The 16,246-nt window shown below is 45.5% G+C and overlaps 1 protein-coding gene across 21 annotated transcripts in view; it reads right to left on the bottom strand.

Annotated features, from left to right (window-relative positions):
- Window positions 1-16,246, bottom strand: part of MICAL3 (microtubule associated monooxygenase, calponin and LIM domain containing 3) — a 1,349,174-nt gene that overhangs the window by 636,773 nt on the left and 696,155 nt on the right. For all 21 annotated transcript variants that reach the window (XM_069228050.1, XM_069228034.1, XM_069228049.1 and 18 more), the window contains one exon: window positions 9,126-9,213. In XM_069228050.1, the coding sequence (XP_069084151.1) occupies window positions 9,126-9,213 (88 nt within the window). The remainder of the gene's footprint in view (window positions 1-9,125; window positions 9,214-16,246) is intronic.

Raw genomic sequence — 16,246 nt, 5'->3', positions numbered from 1 at the left:
CCTCCCCAATTTTTTGGCCGATCTCCCCCTGGTGGTGATGCGGGGGGTTGAAACCCACTAGGTGCCAGGGATTGTGAGGTGTGTGTGTGTGTTTTGTGTGTTCGTATTGGCCATCTCTGCCCCCAAGGAGGGCAGAAACCACCAATACGGCAGGGATTGTTTTTTTTGTTTCCCCTTTTTTTTTGTTTAGTGCTGGGGGTGGCCCCTGTTTTCCCACCTTTGGCAAGGGTCGCCACCAAAAGTGGGCACAGAGCTGTTGGCCATTTCTGCCCTCCTTGGGGGCAGATCAGCCAATTTTCTTTACGCCCATCTCCCCCCAAGGGGGGCAGAATCCACTTAGGCACCAGGGATCGTGTGTGTGTGTGTGTGTGTGTGTGGGGGGGGGGGGCGCATTTCTGCCCACCTTGGAGGCCCATCTGCCTGCTAGAGGGGCAGAAGCCACTTAGGCACCAGGGACAATTTCTAAGTTCTTGGTGGTGGGGTGTTTGTCAACTGGCGAAGTATATGTATTTGTGATTGTAACAGTTTATTTCTTCTTTTTGTTCTAGTTCAAAGCTTTTGCTTCCTTTGCTGTGGATCCTTGCGGTTTTGGCAGTAGTTGTCCTGCAGTTTGCATAGTTGCATGTTTTAGGTAAGTGAAAGCAATTTACTCCAAAGGAGTATTGTTGACATGCATGAATGACTTATTTGTAGGTGGTGTACTAAATGCAGTATTGTGTGTGAAATTGTCCTTAGATTTTAGCACAATGATATTTGTGTTGTCATATGTCTAATTTGCTTTTTTCTTTTTAGTGGGATATCATTGGTGATTATTGTGTCTGTGCAGAGTTGTTGCTGGTGATTAGCTTTTTCAGGCAAGTGAGTGGTATAGTTTTTCAGTACATAACTCTTTGTGATAAAGCTACACTTTGTTTATTACTTATTTTAGTGCTAGTTGTTGGCAATCCATTTGTTGTTAGTGAGGATCATGGCTAGCAGCAGAGTGACAGCTCAGCAGGTTGTTGGCATGCTCTTTGAGTCTTCTTCAGACCATGATTACGAGACTGACTCTGCATCTGAGGCAGAGGAGGAAGTGAGAGATTCTGGCAGTGAGTTTTCTGTCCGAGAGTATTCTTCCGATGAGGAAGCTACTCTCAGTGCAGATGAAGGGCCTGTTGGAGAGGAGGACATTGATGTGCCAAGAGTGCAGCAGCCTGGGGCTGAAGGGTTTCCCATTAGAAGACCTGACACCTGGATTGCCCCAAACATGAAGCAGCCAGTTACCTGCATTTACTGGTCTCCCAGGGAGTAGACTCAATACAGAAAACTTTTTGCCTGTCCATTTCTTTCACTTGTTTATGGACAATGTATTTTTGGAAGAGATTGTGCAGCAGACTAATTTGTAGGCAGAGTATTTGAGGGACAACGCTGCCAGACTTAAGCCTCAGTCTAGAGCTACTCAGTGGGTTCCCACATATCTGGAAGAGATGAAAAAGTTTTTAGGTTTGACTTTTTTGATGGGGTTGATCAGGAAGCCGTCACTGGCTTCTTATTGGTCTACTAGTCCCTTGATAGCAACGGCTATATTTCCTGCAACTATGACACGTAATAGCTATTTGCTTCTTCTTTGTATGCTGCATTTTGTTGACAATGCTTTTGCCTTGCCATGAGATCACCCTGATTGTGATCGTCTTTTTAAGATTAGGCCTGTCCTTGATCATTTTGTAGATCGGTTTTCAGAGGTCTATGTTCCAGGCAAAGAGATAAGTGTGGACGAGTCTTTGGTCCTTTTCAAGGGGCGTTTGGTTTTTAGGCAGTACATTCCTAGTAAGAGGGCACGGTATGGGATTAAATTGTATATGCTGTCAGAAAGCAGTACAGGATATGTGTATAATTTCCGGGTCTACACTGGTAGGGATTCCAGTATTGACCCTCCTGGTTGTCCAGCCACTTTTGGAGTTAGTGAAAAAATTGTTTGGGAACTTGGTAGACGACTGTTTAACAAAGGTCACCATTTGTACGTAGATAATTTCTACACTGGAGTGCAGTTGTTCAAGGAGTTGTTTAGAGTGGACACTGTTGCTTGAGGCACAATCCGTTCTAACCGGAAAGGCTATCCAAGGGAGCTTGTCTGTAAAAAACGTGAGAGAGAACAGTGCAGTGCCTTGCGGAATAATGAGCTGCTAGCTCTGAAATTTTCAGGCAGGAGAGATGTGTACATGCTATCTACCATCAATGATGAGAGTACTTCCCCTGTGACTGTTTGGGGTCAGGCTGCGGAAGTGCGCAAACCTGCGTGCATTTTGAACTACAATAGGCACATGGGTGGTGTTGATAGAGAGTAGATCAGAGGTTGGAACCTTACACTGCTCTTCGTAAGTCTTAAGTGTGGTATAAAAAGTTGGCCCTACATTTATTTCATCTGGCAACTTTTAATGCTTTTATTGTGTTCAAGGATTGTTCACCTGAGTCAAGGATGACATTTGTTAAATTTCAGGAGTAAGTGATAGAGAGCCTTATTGTGGTGGAACGGGCAACAGTTCCTAGAGTATAAGTGGTGGAGGAAATGGCTAGATTGAAAGATCGCCACTTTCCAGATCAAAAAAAGACTTGCCGACAAAGAAATGTAGAGTATGTGCCCGGAGATCAATCCGGAGGGAGAGCCAGATGTACTGCCCGAATGCCCTTCAAAGCCTGGGCTGTGTGTGCTCGGCTGTTTTAGAAGTTACCACACAAGGAAAAACGTTTGGGAAATACCGGGAGCGTAAACTGCCTATTTTATATTTTCATATGTTCAGTTTCATGGTTGGCATTACTGTCATGTATTTAGTTAGAGCTTTTGTGTTTGTAGTTTTGTACTTATTTTATAATTAGTTAGTGGTTTCATTGTTGTTTATAAACAAAACAAAAGTGATGGCAGTGTGCTTGGGGGGGGCGCTTGGCTGGCGGTATGGGGGGGCGCTTGGCTGGCGGTATGGGTGGGGTGGCGCTTGGCTGGCGGTGTGCTTGGGGTGGCGCTTGGCTGGCGGTATGGGTGGGGTGGCGCTTGGCTGGCGGTATGGGTGGGGTGGCGCTTGGCTGGCGGTATGGGTGGGGTGGCGCTTGGCTGGCGGTGTGCGTGGGGTGGCGCTTGGCTAGCGGTGCCAGCCAAACGCCAGTCCACACACTCATCAGCTGGTGTGATTGCTGTATCAGGCATGTGGGCGTATGAAAGTGATGGGCCCTTGACTGTCGCTGTCTGTCGATGCGAGTGTTGTAATGTGCTGGGCCCATGGCTGGCGGCGTGTATGGTCTTGTGCATGTCATGTATGAAAGTTGTGTGAATGGACTGTAAAGCGGTTGGTGCCTTGCCGTGGCTTTACAGCTCACGAGCTGTGAGTCACTGGTTCAGTTTTTTGGCCTTTCAGTTATTACCAGTGCATTTCACTTTTGTGAAATCTTTTGTTAATAAAATTTGATCTACTGAACCATCACTCACCCTCGTGCCAAATCCATCCAGTATGTGTGGTACAAATGACAAAACCTGCTTCGCTGTAATCAGGCGTCGCAGCACACTTGAGACACGCTAGGTGTCTCAGGTGGGACCCCGATGATGAAGCATGCCACCAACTTGGGTGGCGGGTGAGGGGTCTTTTTCACATAACCTAAGTGCGTTTCTTTTCACAATTTTAGTGTTTGGCACATCAGACGTATGTGGACACATCAAAATTATATACTACAAAACTACCTGTGTTTGGGGTCCTGCGTGCGGCCTTCATCTAGGGAAACCTACCAAACCCAGACATTTTTTTAAAACTAGACACCCCAAGGAGTCCAGGGAGGTGTGGCTTGCGTGGATCCCCCAACATTTTCTTACCCAGACTCCTCTGCAAACCTCATAATTTGCTTAAAAAAGCATATTTTCCTGACTTTTGTTTGTACGATCACGGCTCCAACACAAAATTCCTACTCCCCAGCGTTCCCCCTCAGTCTCCCAAGTAAAATGACACCTCCCTTGTGTGGGTCCCCAAAGCAGAGTCAGCCTAAAGATGTATAAAAGAAGAATATGTCCTTATCAACTCGCTGTGCTATCCCCTCTCTCTACAGGTTTTTGGCCATATTCTGTTGCAGGCACCTGGCCCCCCCACACAAGTGAGGTATCATTTTTATCTGGAGATTTGGGGGGGGAACGCTGGGTGGAAGGAAATTTGTGGCTCTTCTCAGATTCCAGAACTTTGTCACCGAAATGTGAGGAAAATGTGTTTTTTTAGCCAAATTTTGGGTAACAGAACCTGGTCAGAGCCCCACAAGTCACCCCATCTTGGATTCCCCTAGGTCTCTAGTTTTTAAAAATGCACAGGTTTGGTAGGTTTCCCTAGGTGCCGGCTGAGCTAGAGGCCAAAATCTAGAGGTAGGCACTTTGCAAAAAACACCTCTGTTTTCCGTCAAAAAATGGGATGTGTCCACGTTGTGTTTTGGGGCATTTCCTGTTGCAGGCGATAGGCCTACCCACACAAGTGAGGTATCATTTTTATCGGGAGACTTAGGGGAGCATAGAATAGCAAAACAAGTGTTATTGCCCCAAGTCTTTTCTCTACATTTTTTCCTTCCAAATATAAGAGTGTGTGTAAAAAAGAAGTCTATTTGAGAAATGCCCTGTAATTCACATGCTAGTATGGGCACCCCGGAATTCAGAGATGTGCAAATAACCACTGCTCCTCAACACCTTATCTTGTGCCCATTTTGGAAATACAAAGGTTTTCTTGATAGCTATTTTTCACACTTTATATTTCAGCAAATGTATTCCCGGTATAGAATGAAAACCCACTGCAGGGTGCAGCTCATTTATTGGCTCTGGGTACCTAGGGTTCTTGATGAACCTACAAGCCCTATATACCCCCGCAACCAGAAGAGTCCAGCAGACGTAACGGTATATTGCTTTAAAAAATCTGACATTGCAGGAAAAAGTTTGAGTAAAACGTAGAGAAAAATTGCTGTTTTTTTCACCTCAATTTCAATATATATTTATTTTCAGTTGTTATTTTCCATAGGAAACCCTTGTAGGATCTACACAAATTACCCCTTGATGAATTCAGAATTTTGTCTACATTTCAGAAATGTTTAGGTGTCTGGGATCCAGCATTGGTTTCATGCCCATTTCTGTCACTGACTGGAAAGCACAAAAAATCGTAAAAATGGGGTATGTCCCAGTAAAATGCCAAAATTGTGTTGAAAAATTGGGTTTTCTGATTCAAGTCTGCCTGTTCCTGAAAGCTGGGAAGCTGGTGATCGTAGCACCGCAAACCCTTTGTTGATGCCATTTTGGGGGGAAAAAAACCACAAGCCTTCCTTCTGCAGCCCCTTTTTCCCATTTTTTGAAAAAAAACCAAATTTTCACTGTATTTTGGCTAATTTCTTGGCCTTATTCAGGGGAATCCACAAAGTCTGGGTACCTCTAGAATCCCTAGGATGTTGGAAAAAAAGGACGCAAATTTGGCGTGGGTAGCTTATGTGGACAAAAAGGTATGAGGGCCTAAGCAAGAACTATTCCAAATAGGCCAAAAAAGGCCTGGCACAGGAGGGGGAAAAGGCCTGGCAGCGAAGGGGTTAACAGGGACGAGAGCAGAGCCCTGCTGGGAAAGGTAAAGAATAAAGGGTCAGAATTCAGAAAGGGGAGCAGAAAATGGATCAACATGTTTCTCTGCAGACCAAGCCACAAATTCCTTCCAACTGCAGGCACATACAGTCTTGGTGGAGGGACACCTGGCTGCCAAGATAATTTTACAAACTTCAGGAGGAAGGTCAAAAGCTGTCAACTGCCACCATTTAATCTCCACGTAAGAAGGCAGAAAGAGGACACGCTCAGGGTGAAAAACCCTCCCCTGCTGCCGTGACAGAAGATCCTCCAGAGGGGGCGGCCTGATCTGAGGATCAAAGGCCATGCTCAGTAGAGTTGGATACTGGACACTGTGCCCAGTCTGAAGCCAGAAGAATGACTTGGGCCAGGTTGCTAATGATATTCTTGAGAACTGTGGGCAAGAGAGGGATGAGCGGAAAGGTGTACAGGAAGCCTGACCTTCACTTGAGACAAACAGCATCTCCGAGTGATAGCAGCCTTGGAAACTCCGGTGTGCAAAACTGCAGACACTGCGCATTCAGAGGCAAACATATCTAACAAAGGACCTCCCAAATGCTGACAGCTAGTGGCACCTTTGGGTCGAGACGCCATTCATGATCTGCTAGGCATAGTTGGCTGAGTTAGGATGCTATGGCATTCAGAGAACCCACCAGGTTCTCTGAATGCCATAGCAGACTAACTCAGCCAACTCGAACCACCAGGGATATGCCCTGCTGTTTCCGCCAGGTCCAGAGGAACAGGGCCTCTTGACAAAGTGTCCACAGCCCAAACACTCCCTGTTTGCTGAAGTTCACATGACTGGGGTGTTGGCCGTGAACACCTGCACTAACCTTCCCTTGATGGAGCTTTCACTGCCAGTCAGATCACTCAAGCTCCATCAAATTGATATAGAGTCCATATTCCGGCGGAGACCAGAATCCTCTGATCTCCACCTCCCTCAGATGGCCACCCCATCCCAGAGGTGATGCATCTGTCACTACTGCCAGATCTGGTTGGGGAAGGGAGAGGGACCTGCCTCTGACCCAATCACAGTCTGTTAACCACCACTGCAGGTCTTGCGCACTTCTCTCCGAGATCTGGACCTTGTAGGAGAGATTACCCTGATGCTGCACCCCTGGAACTTCAGGTCCCACTGCAGTGCTCGCAATTACCATATGGCATGAATTACAACCAGGATGCAGGGGGCCATGAAGCCCAGCACCCTTAGAGTCATTCTCATCGAAATTCAGGGTAGATCAGCTTTAGGGACTGCTGTATCAAAGCCTTCTGATGCATGGCCCGGCACTCTGGGCACGACTTCAGGTCGTGCTCCAGACAACGAAGACACACAAGGTGCAAATCTGTCATGGACATCGCCTGAAGAATAGAGCTACAGGGCTTGAAGCTGGTCTTCCTTGAAGACATCATCGATGCACCAGGAGCAGAAAACTCAAAAAATCTTCCAGTGTCGAGAAAAGCCAGTCAAAAAATGACTGAGGGGTAGCTCTCTTCGGATCAGCGCAAGTTGGTGCTAAAAGAAAACCCAACTGACATCAGTGCGGGGTGCTGCCTATATGGGAACTGCAACGTCATATCTGGCACGGATGATGCAGACGACGGAACCGAATGACACTACCTGATGGCATGCAGGGGTACAGCTCACAAACTTCTCCGTACAGTGTCCGACGCCCGAGGGGAAATAAGGAATCTGCAACTAGAAGTCTCTATCAGATCATTACACTAACATGGGTTTCCCTCTATGACGTTATCAAAGTCTCAGAGAGGTCCTGATTCTAGTATCAATTCTGGATACAAGCAAATGATTATGTACACTCAGCCATATTTTAGGAGGAATAAGCTTAAATGCCGTTTAAGAAGGTATTCATATTTTATATATCCTTCTATAACACTTCACTCATACTCCAAGACAGCTACAGTGAGCCACTCTACATGCTTGTATATAGAAATCTCCCCTCCAAGATTTCTTTTTGCATATATCCGAAGCAAGTATTACCATGCATTCAACAGTACAAAGCATTAAACAGCAAATCACACCACAAACCCAACCGCTGACATAGTAAATCAAAGACCTTCCATACAGTTCATACAAGCTTCGTGGCCAACAATATGACACACAGACTACCTCAGAACTTCTGGCAATAAGAATCCATCAACTTCAGATGTTTAAGCATGTGGCCACACCAAAGTTACACAAAAATAACTTACAGTTCAATGAAGATATGCCACCCAGCTATCTTACTGAAGTACTCATGACAGTATATTAACAGAAGATGTGCACTCCTATAAATGCTGAAAATTTAGAGCAGTTCTTCGAGGTTAAAAAGGATCTAAACCAACACAAACTGGTTTATCCCAGAAGTTAGATAAATTATAATTCAATAAGCAAAACTAAGTTGTGGAGAAGTTAACTTGAGCTTAACAGGACAACTACTGAGGACGCAGCTCAAGCATTCATGGAGGTCAATAGTTATGTATATTGGCCTTTCAAAAGCGTGTGCACAATTTTATCCACAACTTTGTTTTGCCAGCATTTAGCAATGCCATCTCACAAGGCTATCTGTAGCTTAAAGAATACCTATGCAAGGTTGCATGAACTGTTAAATGCAAACATCAAATGGGGTGAACACAGCCCGACAACCATGCTGAAGCAATGATTTTATGTTGGGCACAGCTATTTAATATACTCACAAAGGTAGGGGAGGGTAACGTTCATACCAATGCTTTATTAAGTAACTTGAACTCTGTCAGAAGTTGCGGGCTGCTTTCAAGACAGTTATATTTCTATTTGCTCTTGTAACTCAAATAATCACTAATACAGTTGAAAGAAATTACATGAGTCATCTGTTCACCAAACCGCTTAGACTAACAGCAAGTTAGAAGCAATCCAAAACCAATAATGTATATTGGCACAACAGCAAAGCGGGCAGTTACAGTCCTACTCATTTCACAATGGAGGTAGTATCCTGAATTCCATTTGAGAATGAAAACTGAATTCCCACCCAACGTCTTCTCCAGGATAAAATGCTTTGTGTGTAAAAGCAATTGTTTTCTTCTGTTATATATGGACTCTGATTTAGGACTAAAATCATCTGATGCAGCAAACTCCTCGGTTGGTTAAGGGTGATAACAGCACACAAATCAGGGGCATGCTCTAAAATGGAATCCAGATACTAGTCCACTAAATGACTGGCTCAATAGTTAAAAAATAAACATAAAATAAGAAAGTTCAACCCCCCCCTCCCAATAAATACAACACACGTGTTTGACACTGAGGGTTACATATCTTAGCGGTCTGGAGGTGCAGCATGCAGCTCTTCGAGGATCTGCGAGAGCACTGCCGACTGCGCATAGAGGAAGGGGACGCCGACTGCTATCAGCTGACACATGAAAAACAAGTCCAGAGGGTTTTGCGCTAGCTGGCGGCTGACAGAGGAGGCTGTGACCAACAGGCACATCCTCACCCCCTTAACCTTGTCAAGGAGGCTGAGGGATAAACGTGTTGCCCTCCCCAACAAGGAAGTGGAGCTACCTGGGCTTCGATCTGCAGAGGCAGTAATGGTGATTTTTCGGCCAGTTTCTTCAGTGGCCATTGGATCCTTCAAAGGCCCCTTGTTCTCCTGTGGACAAAAAACAAAACAAAAAAAAACATTGTGTCAACAGAAATTGAAAGGCAGTAACATAAAACTAATAACCATCCCTTAGGAGAGCAGAATACACACTTTGTACTTGATAAAAGGCAGGCTTCATTATTACCGTACAACTCCAGTGACTGCTTCACGCTTGAAATTATTGTCAACCTGCCAAAAAGACTATTCAACAAATGTAATGTGTCATGTATGTTTGGGCCCAAGTAAACCAACTAAACATCACTCGAAAATTCGAGAATAGAAGCTGCGATTTGACCACATGTTTGGATGTAATTAGTAATTGGAGTTTAACTTAAACGGCTACGAAGCAAATGAGCACAATACATACTAGGGGTTCAACAGCAGTGCAGAAGAGGAAACAGAAGGGACAACAGGAAAGGGGTAGAACACGGGCACAGCATAGGGACAATCATTTACAGTGGAGAGTGGGAGGGAAATGGGTAGAGGGATCATGTGAAACAACATGCCTGTGGGGGACATGGAATCATTACAGATCCAAAAACATTTACATCAAAGAACTTATCTGGTCTTTAAGATTCTGGAAAAAAAAGCATTCGACAAATTTCAAATTTGTTTTATGTTTGTTACCCAACTGTAGTAACAAAGAATTCAGTGTTTGCTGAAATATTTAGTTGTCCCGTCCACTTTCCTGACTCTAAGCCTTAGAGGTAAACACAGGAGTTTGCATTTAAGTACTTGGATGTTAACTAGGACGATCAGTTAGGTATAGATATCTATGTTCAAAGGAGGTATTCATTCAAGTGATGATTTCATCAATGCGTGTTAGTATCCTGCAGTCCCATTCTTGTTCCCATTCTAAGTTATGTACAAGAGTTTACATATAGGTTCTCGGGCGCTGACCAAAAAAGATTGGTTAAATATGATCAAGTACTTTCGAAGGACAATATTCATTCTGAGATTCTTATTGGTTTAACCTCACAATATCATATACATTAAAAATGTTTATGTGCACCAATTTCTCACTCACAAATGATGATTCTGTTTTCTTCATTTGTTATTGCCATCACCCTGATGAAACAAGCACTGAGAAACATGTTGGCTACTGCAACCAACTGGAAATGTAAACAGGCACTACTGAGGTGAATAGTGTCTCCTTTGGCGAAGGGCCTCTACTGCACAAAGCAGTTCGTTTTTGTACAACGTGCTTTGTCTGAGGTGCAGGGGGAGGTTGTTCCAGCTCTTTGCTGCAGTGAGGGTGAAAGATCGTCCTCCGGCAGTGGTTTTGCGAATGCGAGGGACGGTGGCCAGGGCCATCTGGGCGGAGCGGAGTGATCTGTTAGGGGTGTGGAGGGAGATGCGGTGGTTCAGGTAGGCTGGTCCTGCGTTCTGTGTGGCCTTGTACGCGTGGGTGAGAAGCTTGAAGGTGATTTACTTCTCGACCGGTAGCCCGTGGAGGGACCTCAGGTTTTCTCGGCGAGGGAGGTCCAAAATAAGTCTGGCGGCGTTCTGGACGAGTTGACTTTTCTGATGTTCCTAGTTCAGGTGCCGTCGTAGAGGGCGTTGCTGTAGCCGAGCTTGCTAGTGACTAAGGCATGGGTGACTGTCCTGCGACAGTCTGCTGGGATCCATCTGAAGATCTCCGAAGTTTGTGGAGTGTGTGCCAGCATGAGGAGGCGACAGATTATCTGGCGGGTCACGGATAGGGAGGCGTTGAGGATGAGTCCTAAGTTGTGCCCGTGTTCGGTCAGTGCAGGTAGGAGGGGGGGGGGAGGAAGGGGAGCACTGAGGGATGTGGGCCACCAAGAGTCATCCCAAGCTGAGGTGGCGTTTCCGAAGATGAGCTCTGTCTTGTCGGAGTTGAGCGTGAGGCAGCTTTTTCTCATCCAGGTGGCGACGGCTTCCATTCCTGAGTGAAAGTTCCTTTTGGCTAGGTCCGGATCTTCGGTGGGGGAAATGATGAGTTGTCTGTCATCAGCATACAATACTATGTTCATACCGTGACGTCTGATGATGGCAGAAAGAAGGGCCATGTATACGTTGAACACTGTGGGACTCAGTAGGGATCCTTGGGCAACTACGCAGTTGACTCCTGTGGGTCTGAAAGTGTAGGGCAGGAGTCTGACCCTCTGCGTCCTCCCGGAGAGGAAAAAGTGGATCCATTCGGGGCTCTTCCGTGTATTCCTATGTTGTGGAGTCTGGTGTGCAGAGTGCTGTGGGAGACCGTATCGAATGCTGCTGAGAGGTCAAGGAGTATGAGTGCTGCAGTGTGGCCGCAGTCTAGGAGTAATCTGATGTCATCGGTGGCTGCCAGGAGTGCTGCCTCCATGCTGTGATTGCTGCGGAAGACGGACTGGGAGCTGTCCAGGGAGCTGTTGGCCTCGATGAAATTCCGTAGTTGTGCACAGATTGCTTTTTCGAGTACTCTGGAAAACTTTAAGCTCTAACCAAAGTAGCACAGCTGAAAGTGTGAGAGGGCCAGTATGGGAACAAAGGGAAAGGGAACACACCGATTCACCTAACAGTAGAAAAGCCACATGCAAAATACTAGAAATACTGCCAATTGGATTAAAGAATACATTTAAAGAAATTGAAATCAGATTCTGTAAATTAACTATCCCAGAATTAATGTATTCAAATCATCATCAAATTTGCCAACTTAACGATTAAAAAACCTTAACGGATGCAAATGTGGACAAGAAACTTCATTGCTGTCTTTTGTGATATCCGAGATTCTAACTAACTTTCCGACCCGAAACACGGAGCGAAAAGGAACACGTCCGAACCCGATGGCGGAAAAAAAACAATCTAAGATGGAGTCGACGCCCATGCGCAATGGAGTCGAAATGGGAGGAGTCCCTCGGTCTCGTGACTCGAAAAGACTTCTTCGAAGAAAAACAATTTGTAACACTCCGAGCCCAACACCAGATGGCGGACTGTGCACAGCATGTGTATCTGCAGCTACACATGCCATCGAACATATAAGTACATATAAAAATAGTGAAAACTATCACGTCCAGGTTCGCATCAGAGATTCCAAGTGATGCCTGTATAGCAAATACCAGTGTCCGGAATCCACAGAAAACAATGCTGCAAACTGGTAGCTAATGTTTCTATCACCCTCTGCCAAGGCAGCATCTAGATACATTAGTGTCCACCACTCGTAACGACTGCACACTCCTGCCTACTCTGCACTAACATGCCAGTCTCAGGATGACAGGAAACTGGGAGGTGTTCAGTGCAATGGTCAGACCATGTTGGTAGACCTCAATAGCCAACGTGACCATGCTAAGCACTCTTACTCCCCCTAGAGGCCAACATGGCTCATATTTCTAGCAGCAGTGTAAGTAAAGTACTTAATAAATATTTACGATTTTGACCAGAGAGGAGGAAGGGTCACGTGAATATATGAAAATACCAATGCTGGAGAACTGGAGTTGCATGTAATTAACTCATTTCTTCTCCAGCATTAGATCTTTCAAATATTAACATGTTTGAACCAGACTTGTAACCAGTACATAGTAGCTAGAATAAAGCAGGAACCATGCTCACCTTTATTAAAGCAGCTTGCAGAGGACTGCCTTCCCCACTGATGAGTCGTCTGCTGCATTCACATCCGGGCAGTAGTGCTTGATGAATGTGCACCTGTTCTTTCAGGTTGCTGCATGGCAGATGCCTTGCAAAGGCACAACAGCATACAGTGCAGCACTAGTCATCATACTTCTGGTGGGATACGTTCTTGCTCTCCCCTGGAGTGGACGCGTCGCTGTGCTGTGGAAGAAGCTGATGCAAGCTAACAACCAAAGTGCTATTCGCTGTTTGGGCAGGTATCAGCCCCTTCCTGGTTGGCTGACAGACACAAACAGTTGGACCGATTAACACGTTTTTGTGTATTGCCCCTGTAAAATCTAATGCAACTACAAACATTTAGAGTGCGCAAATATTTTTCAGCTGACATTGGGGGATTTTGGAAAATAAGCATTGAATGACAAGCTCATTCAAATGAAAGTCATTGGGGACCTTAGGCATGAATTTAGGGTGGGTTCATAAAAGGACTTTTTCCCCCTTGTTAAGCGGTGAAGGTATTCTTTCACATTACATGCGTGCTTTTCTCCTACAGATGTAAGCGCCAAGACACCTGCCATCTGCTAGAGCTAAAAGTTAGATGTGCTCGAAGGGAGGCAGAATAAAAGGACTCAAGACAGTGTTGAGCTCCCAGGGCACCACATGGTGCCATAGTACAAGAGGAAATGCCCTCATAAAACGGATTCTTTTTGAGAATGTTCTAAACCTTGATACTGCCTCTACATGGACTCATTATTTAGGACCAACATCAAGGTTGGAAGTATCTAGTAGCACTGTATGGACAGTAGAATCCTTTGCCTTGCATGAGACAAGCTTGGCGTTTTATGTCTTCACGGCTGCAGGTGCTCGAGTCTGCATTAGGATGTACCTGCATTTCACCAGCAGATCCAAATGACCAAACTCAAAGTGGTCAAGCGCTATGCTGTCAACTTTAGAGAGTTGCACCTCTGTGGAGCACATTTTCAATGTTCTCACAGGAAGTATGTAAAGTTTCCGGAGCTGGCTAAACCAGTACTGGTGTGGCCTGGCTTGGGAAGTGATAATCACGGTATACCGATCCCCATTTGCCTTCCTCAATCTGAGGATCGGGGAAACAGAGGTAAGGTGTATGCAAAGATGTTGAGCATTTTATCGAAAAAGCACTCTCTTTTGCTCCGGGTGGCAAACAAGTGTAGTGTAGGGTAACCCAATGTGAAGACATAAGCCACTTGATGCCTGCGCTCCCACTTGTGGCAGTTTGATAGTGTTCAACTGCACACTCCCACTCATGGCAGCCTGCTAATGTTTGACTGAGTGTGCTTGCCTGATCATTTTGGTGTCCTGGTAGATGTTGGATGGCGATGTCGACTGACAGTTTCATAGCAACCATGCTTGTTCCAACAAAGTTCAGGACTTCGTTCCTCCATGCCTAGCACTGTAAAACATCGATGTTGTGTTGTCCATCATAATTACGACTGCTTGACCTGCCAGCCTTGGGAGGAACAATTGAAGGCCAGATAGAATGGTATGCTTCAGAATATTGATAGTGAGCACCTGACAAGAGACCTCTGCTAGAAAGTTCCTGCGTGTGTGCTCCCCAGCCTTCCATGGATGCATCAGTTTCCTGGAGCATTACCATGTAGAGAGATTTTCAGGAACGTTTTCAACTCCTTAAGTTCTAGAATAAGCCTCCTCTGTCCAATCATCCTATTTATAAAGAAAAGAAAAAACCTGGAATAAAGTCCCTGGTTTATCCGAGATATTAGGATAGCCTGTATTGTGCCCTTGAGGAGGAAGAGACCTTCTTGGGTGGGCGGACAGTGGTTTCTGTACAAATAGTAATGAATGTCCTGAGTGAACAATCTGCTGCACCTGTTGGTCCAATGTTATAGACTTCCATGTGAGGATGAAAAGGAAAATTCGCTCAACATGCTGTGATGGAGATGGTATGGAGCAGCTGTGAAGTGTCATACTGCCCTGGGAGCGAAACAGACGCTCCTCCTCCGTCCACACCCTTGTCTTAAGTTCCTGATGTATGTATATAACCCTGGTTGTCTCCACGCTGTCATAGGAGATAATATGGTCGGCCTTGACCTCTGTAACGACTGAAACACCACCTATGAGACTGGGATCTTCGTGAACCACGAAAAGTAGCTAAGCTGGGATGTAGATACTGCAGACTACAAAGGATTTTGCCATATCGGTCTTAATATTTTGAGGGAATCAATGTGTGTTTGCCAAACCAGTTGAGTCCGTCAAATTGCATTACTAGAATCTTTGCTCTTGAACTCTGGACAGAAAGTTGTAGACCTCGCTATCCCTGCCTTCTCAAAACAGATGCCCCTGCCATCTGACAGAAGCCTGTACTGGACTCATCCATTGCTGCAAATAATAGTGCTACCTCCAAGATGACTGCCTTATGACTTGTCTTCAGGGATGAAGTTGATCAGTGGCAATATGTCAAGCCAAATCTGTTAGTTGTAACAGCGTAATATTGCTAAAGCATTTGTGGCTCATTTAAGTTGCCATCAAATTACCTAAACCACCCAAATTATCAATCAGCCAGCTGTCTCGGTCAGGAGCTGCTGATGATGGTGTGATTGGGTACTTTGATCTGTGCTGGGACATTGCCAGAAAAAGGAATCTGGCTTCAGATGGCCAACAAGGGAGGCAGGGGCTGAATCTTGAGCCCTGTACATCTTTTGTAAACAGGGTAGTACAGCTGGAACTGTAGCAAGCGTCCTCATTAATTTTAGGTCTTATACCCAGAAAAAGTCCAGAATGGGTATATCCATTATGGATTTACAGGGCAGTTGTTTTAAAGTCACAAAGGAAGCACTGCTGCCCCAGCAAAGTCATTCTGAGATTGAATCTTTTAGCCCTCTTCTCCATTCCGGATGGACTTCTCCCCATCCTTGGGTAAGACAGTTGTCTCATTCATCAATGCCTTCATTCTCTCCCTGTGGGAGTTCAGCTTCTTTCAAATGTGAATACTCTGAATCTGATTAGTCTTCATCCCCATTGTCCTGAGGTGTTGACGGGATCAGTGGTTGTGGGGGAGGTATGTCCGTAGCAATTGAAGGTGGAGGAGCTGGTGAAACTGGTAAATGAGAATTTCATGGAGGTGGAGAAAGAGTAGGTAAGGTCTGGGCAGAAGGCAGGCAAAGGTTAGACAGCAGGCTGTTAAGGAAGCAATCTGCTGCAAAGCTGGCATGCACCTCTTGTTTCTTATAGTAACAATGAGCTCCATAAGACTGACCGGGCCTTGTCAGCAACAAACGTCTGTGGCTGATAGTCACGATCCTGGTGGGCTTCCACTTCATCTTAGGCCTCCAACTCAGGGATGAAATACATCTGACTGCGTAGGTCTGTAGGCCGCTTCAGAGGCATGTGTGAAGCAGAGCCCTGCCTCCAACTTAGATTCTTGAGTGGGTAGGCTTACCATAACCTTTATGGGTGAAAAGGTAGCTGGTGTTGAAAA

This window comes from Pleurodeles waltl, chromosome 4_1 (assembly GCF_031143425.1).
Source record: "Pleurodeles waltl isolate 20211129_DDA chromosome 4_1, aPleWal1.hap1.20221129, whole genome shotgun sequence".
Classification (NCBI taxonomy): domain Eukaryota; kingdom Metazoa; phylum Chordata; class Amphibia; order Caudata; family Salamandridae; genus Pleurodeles; species Pleurodeles waltl.
This window is presented reverse-complemented; position numbering and strand designations above follow the sequence as displayed.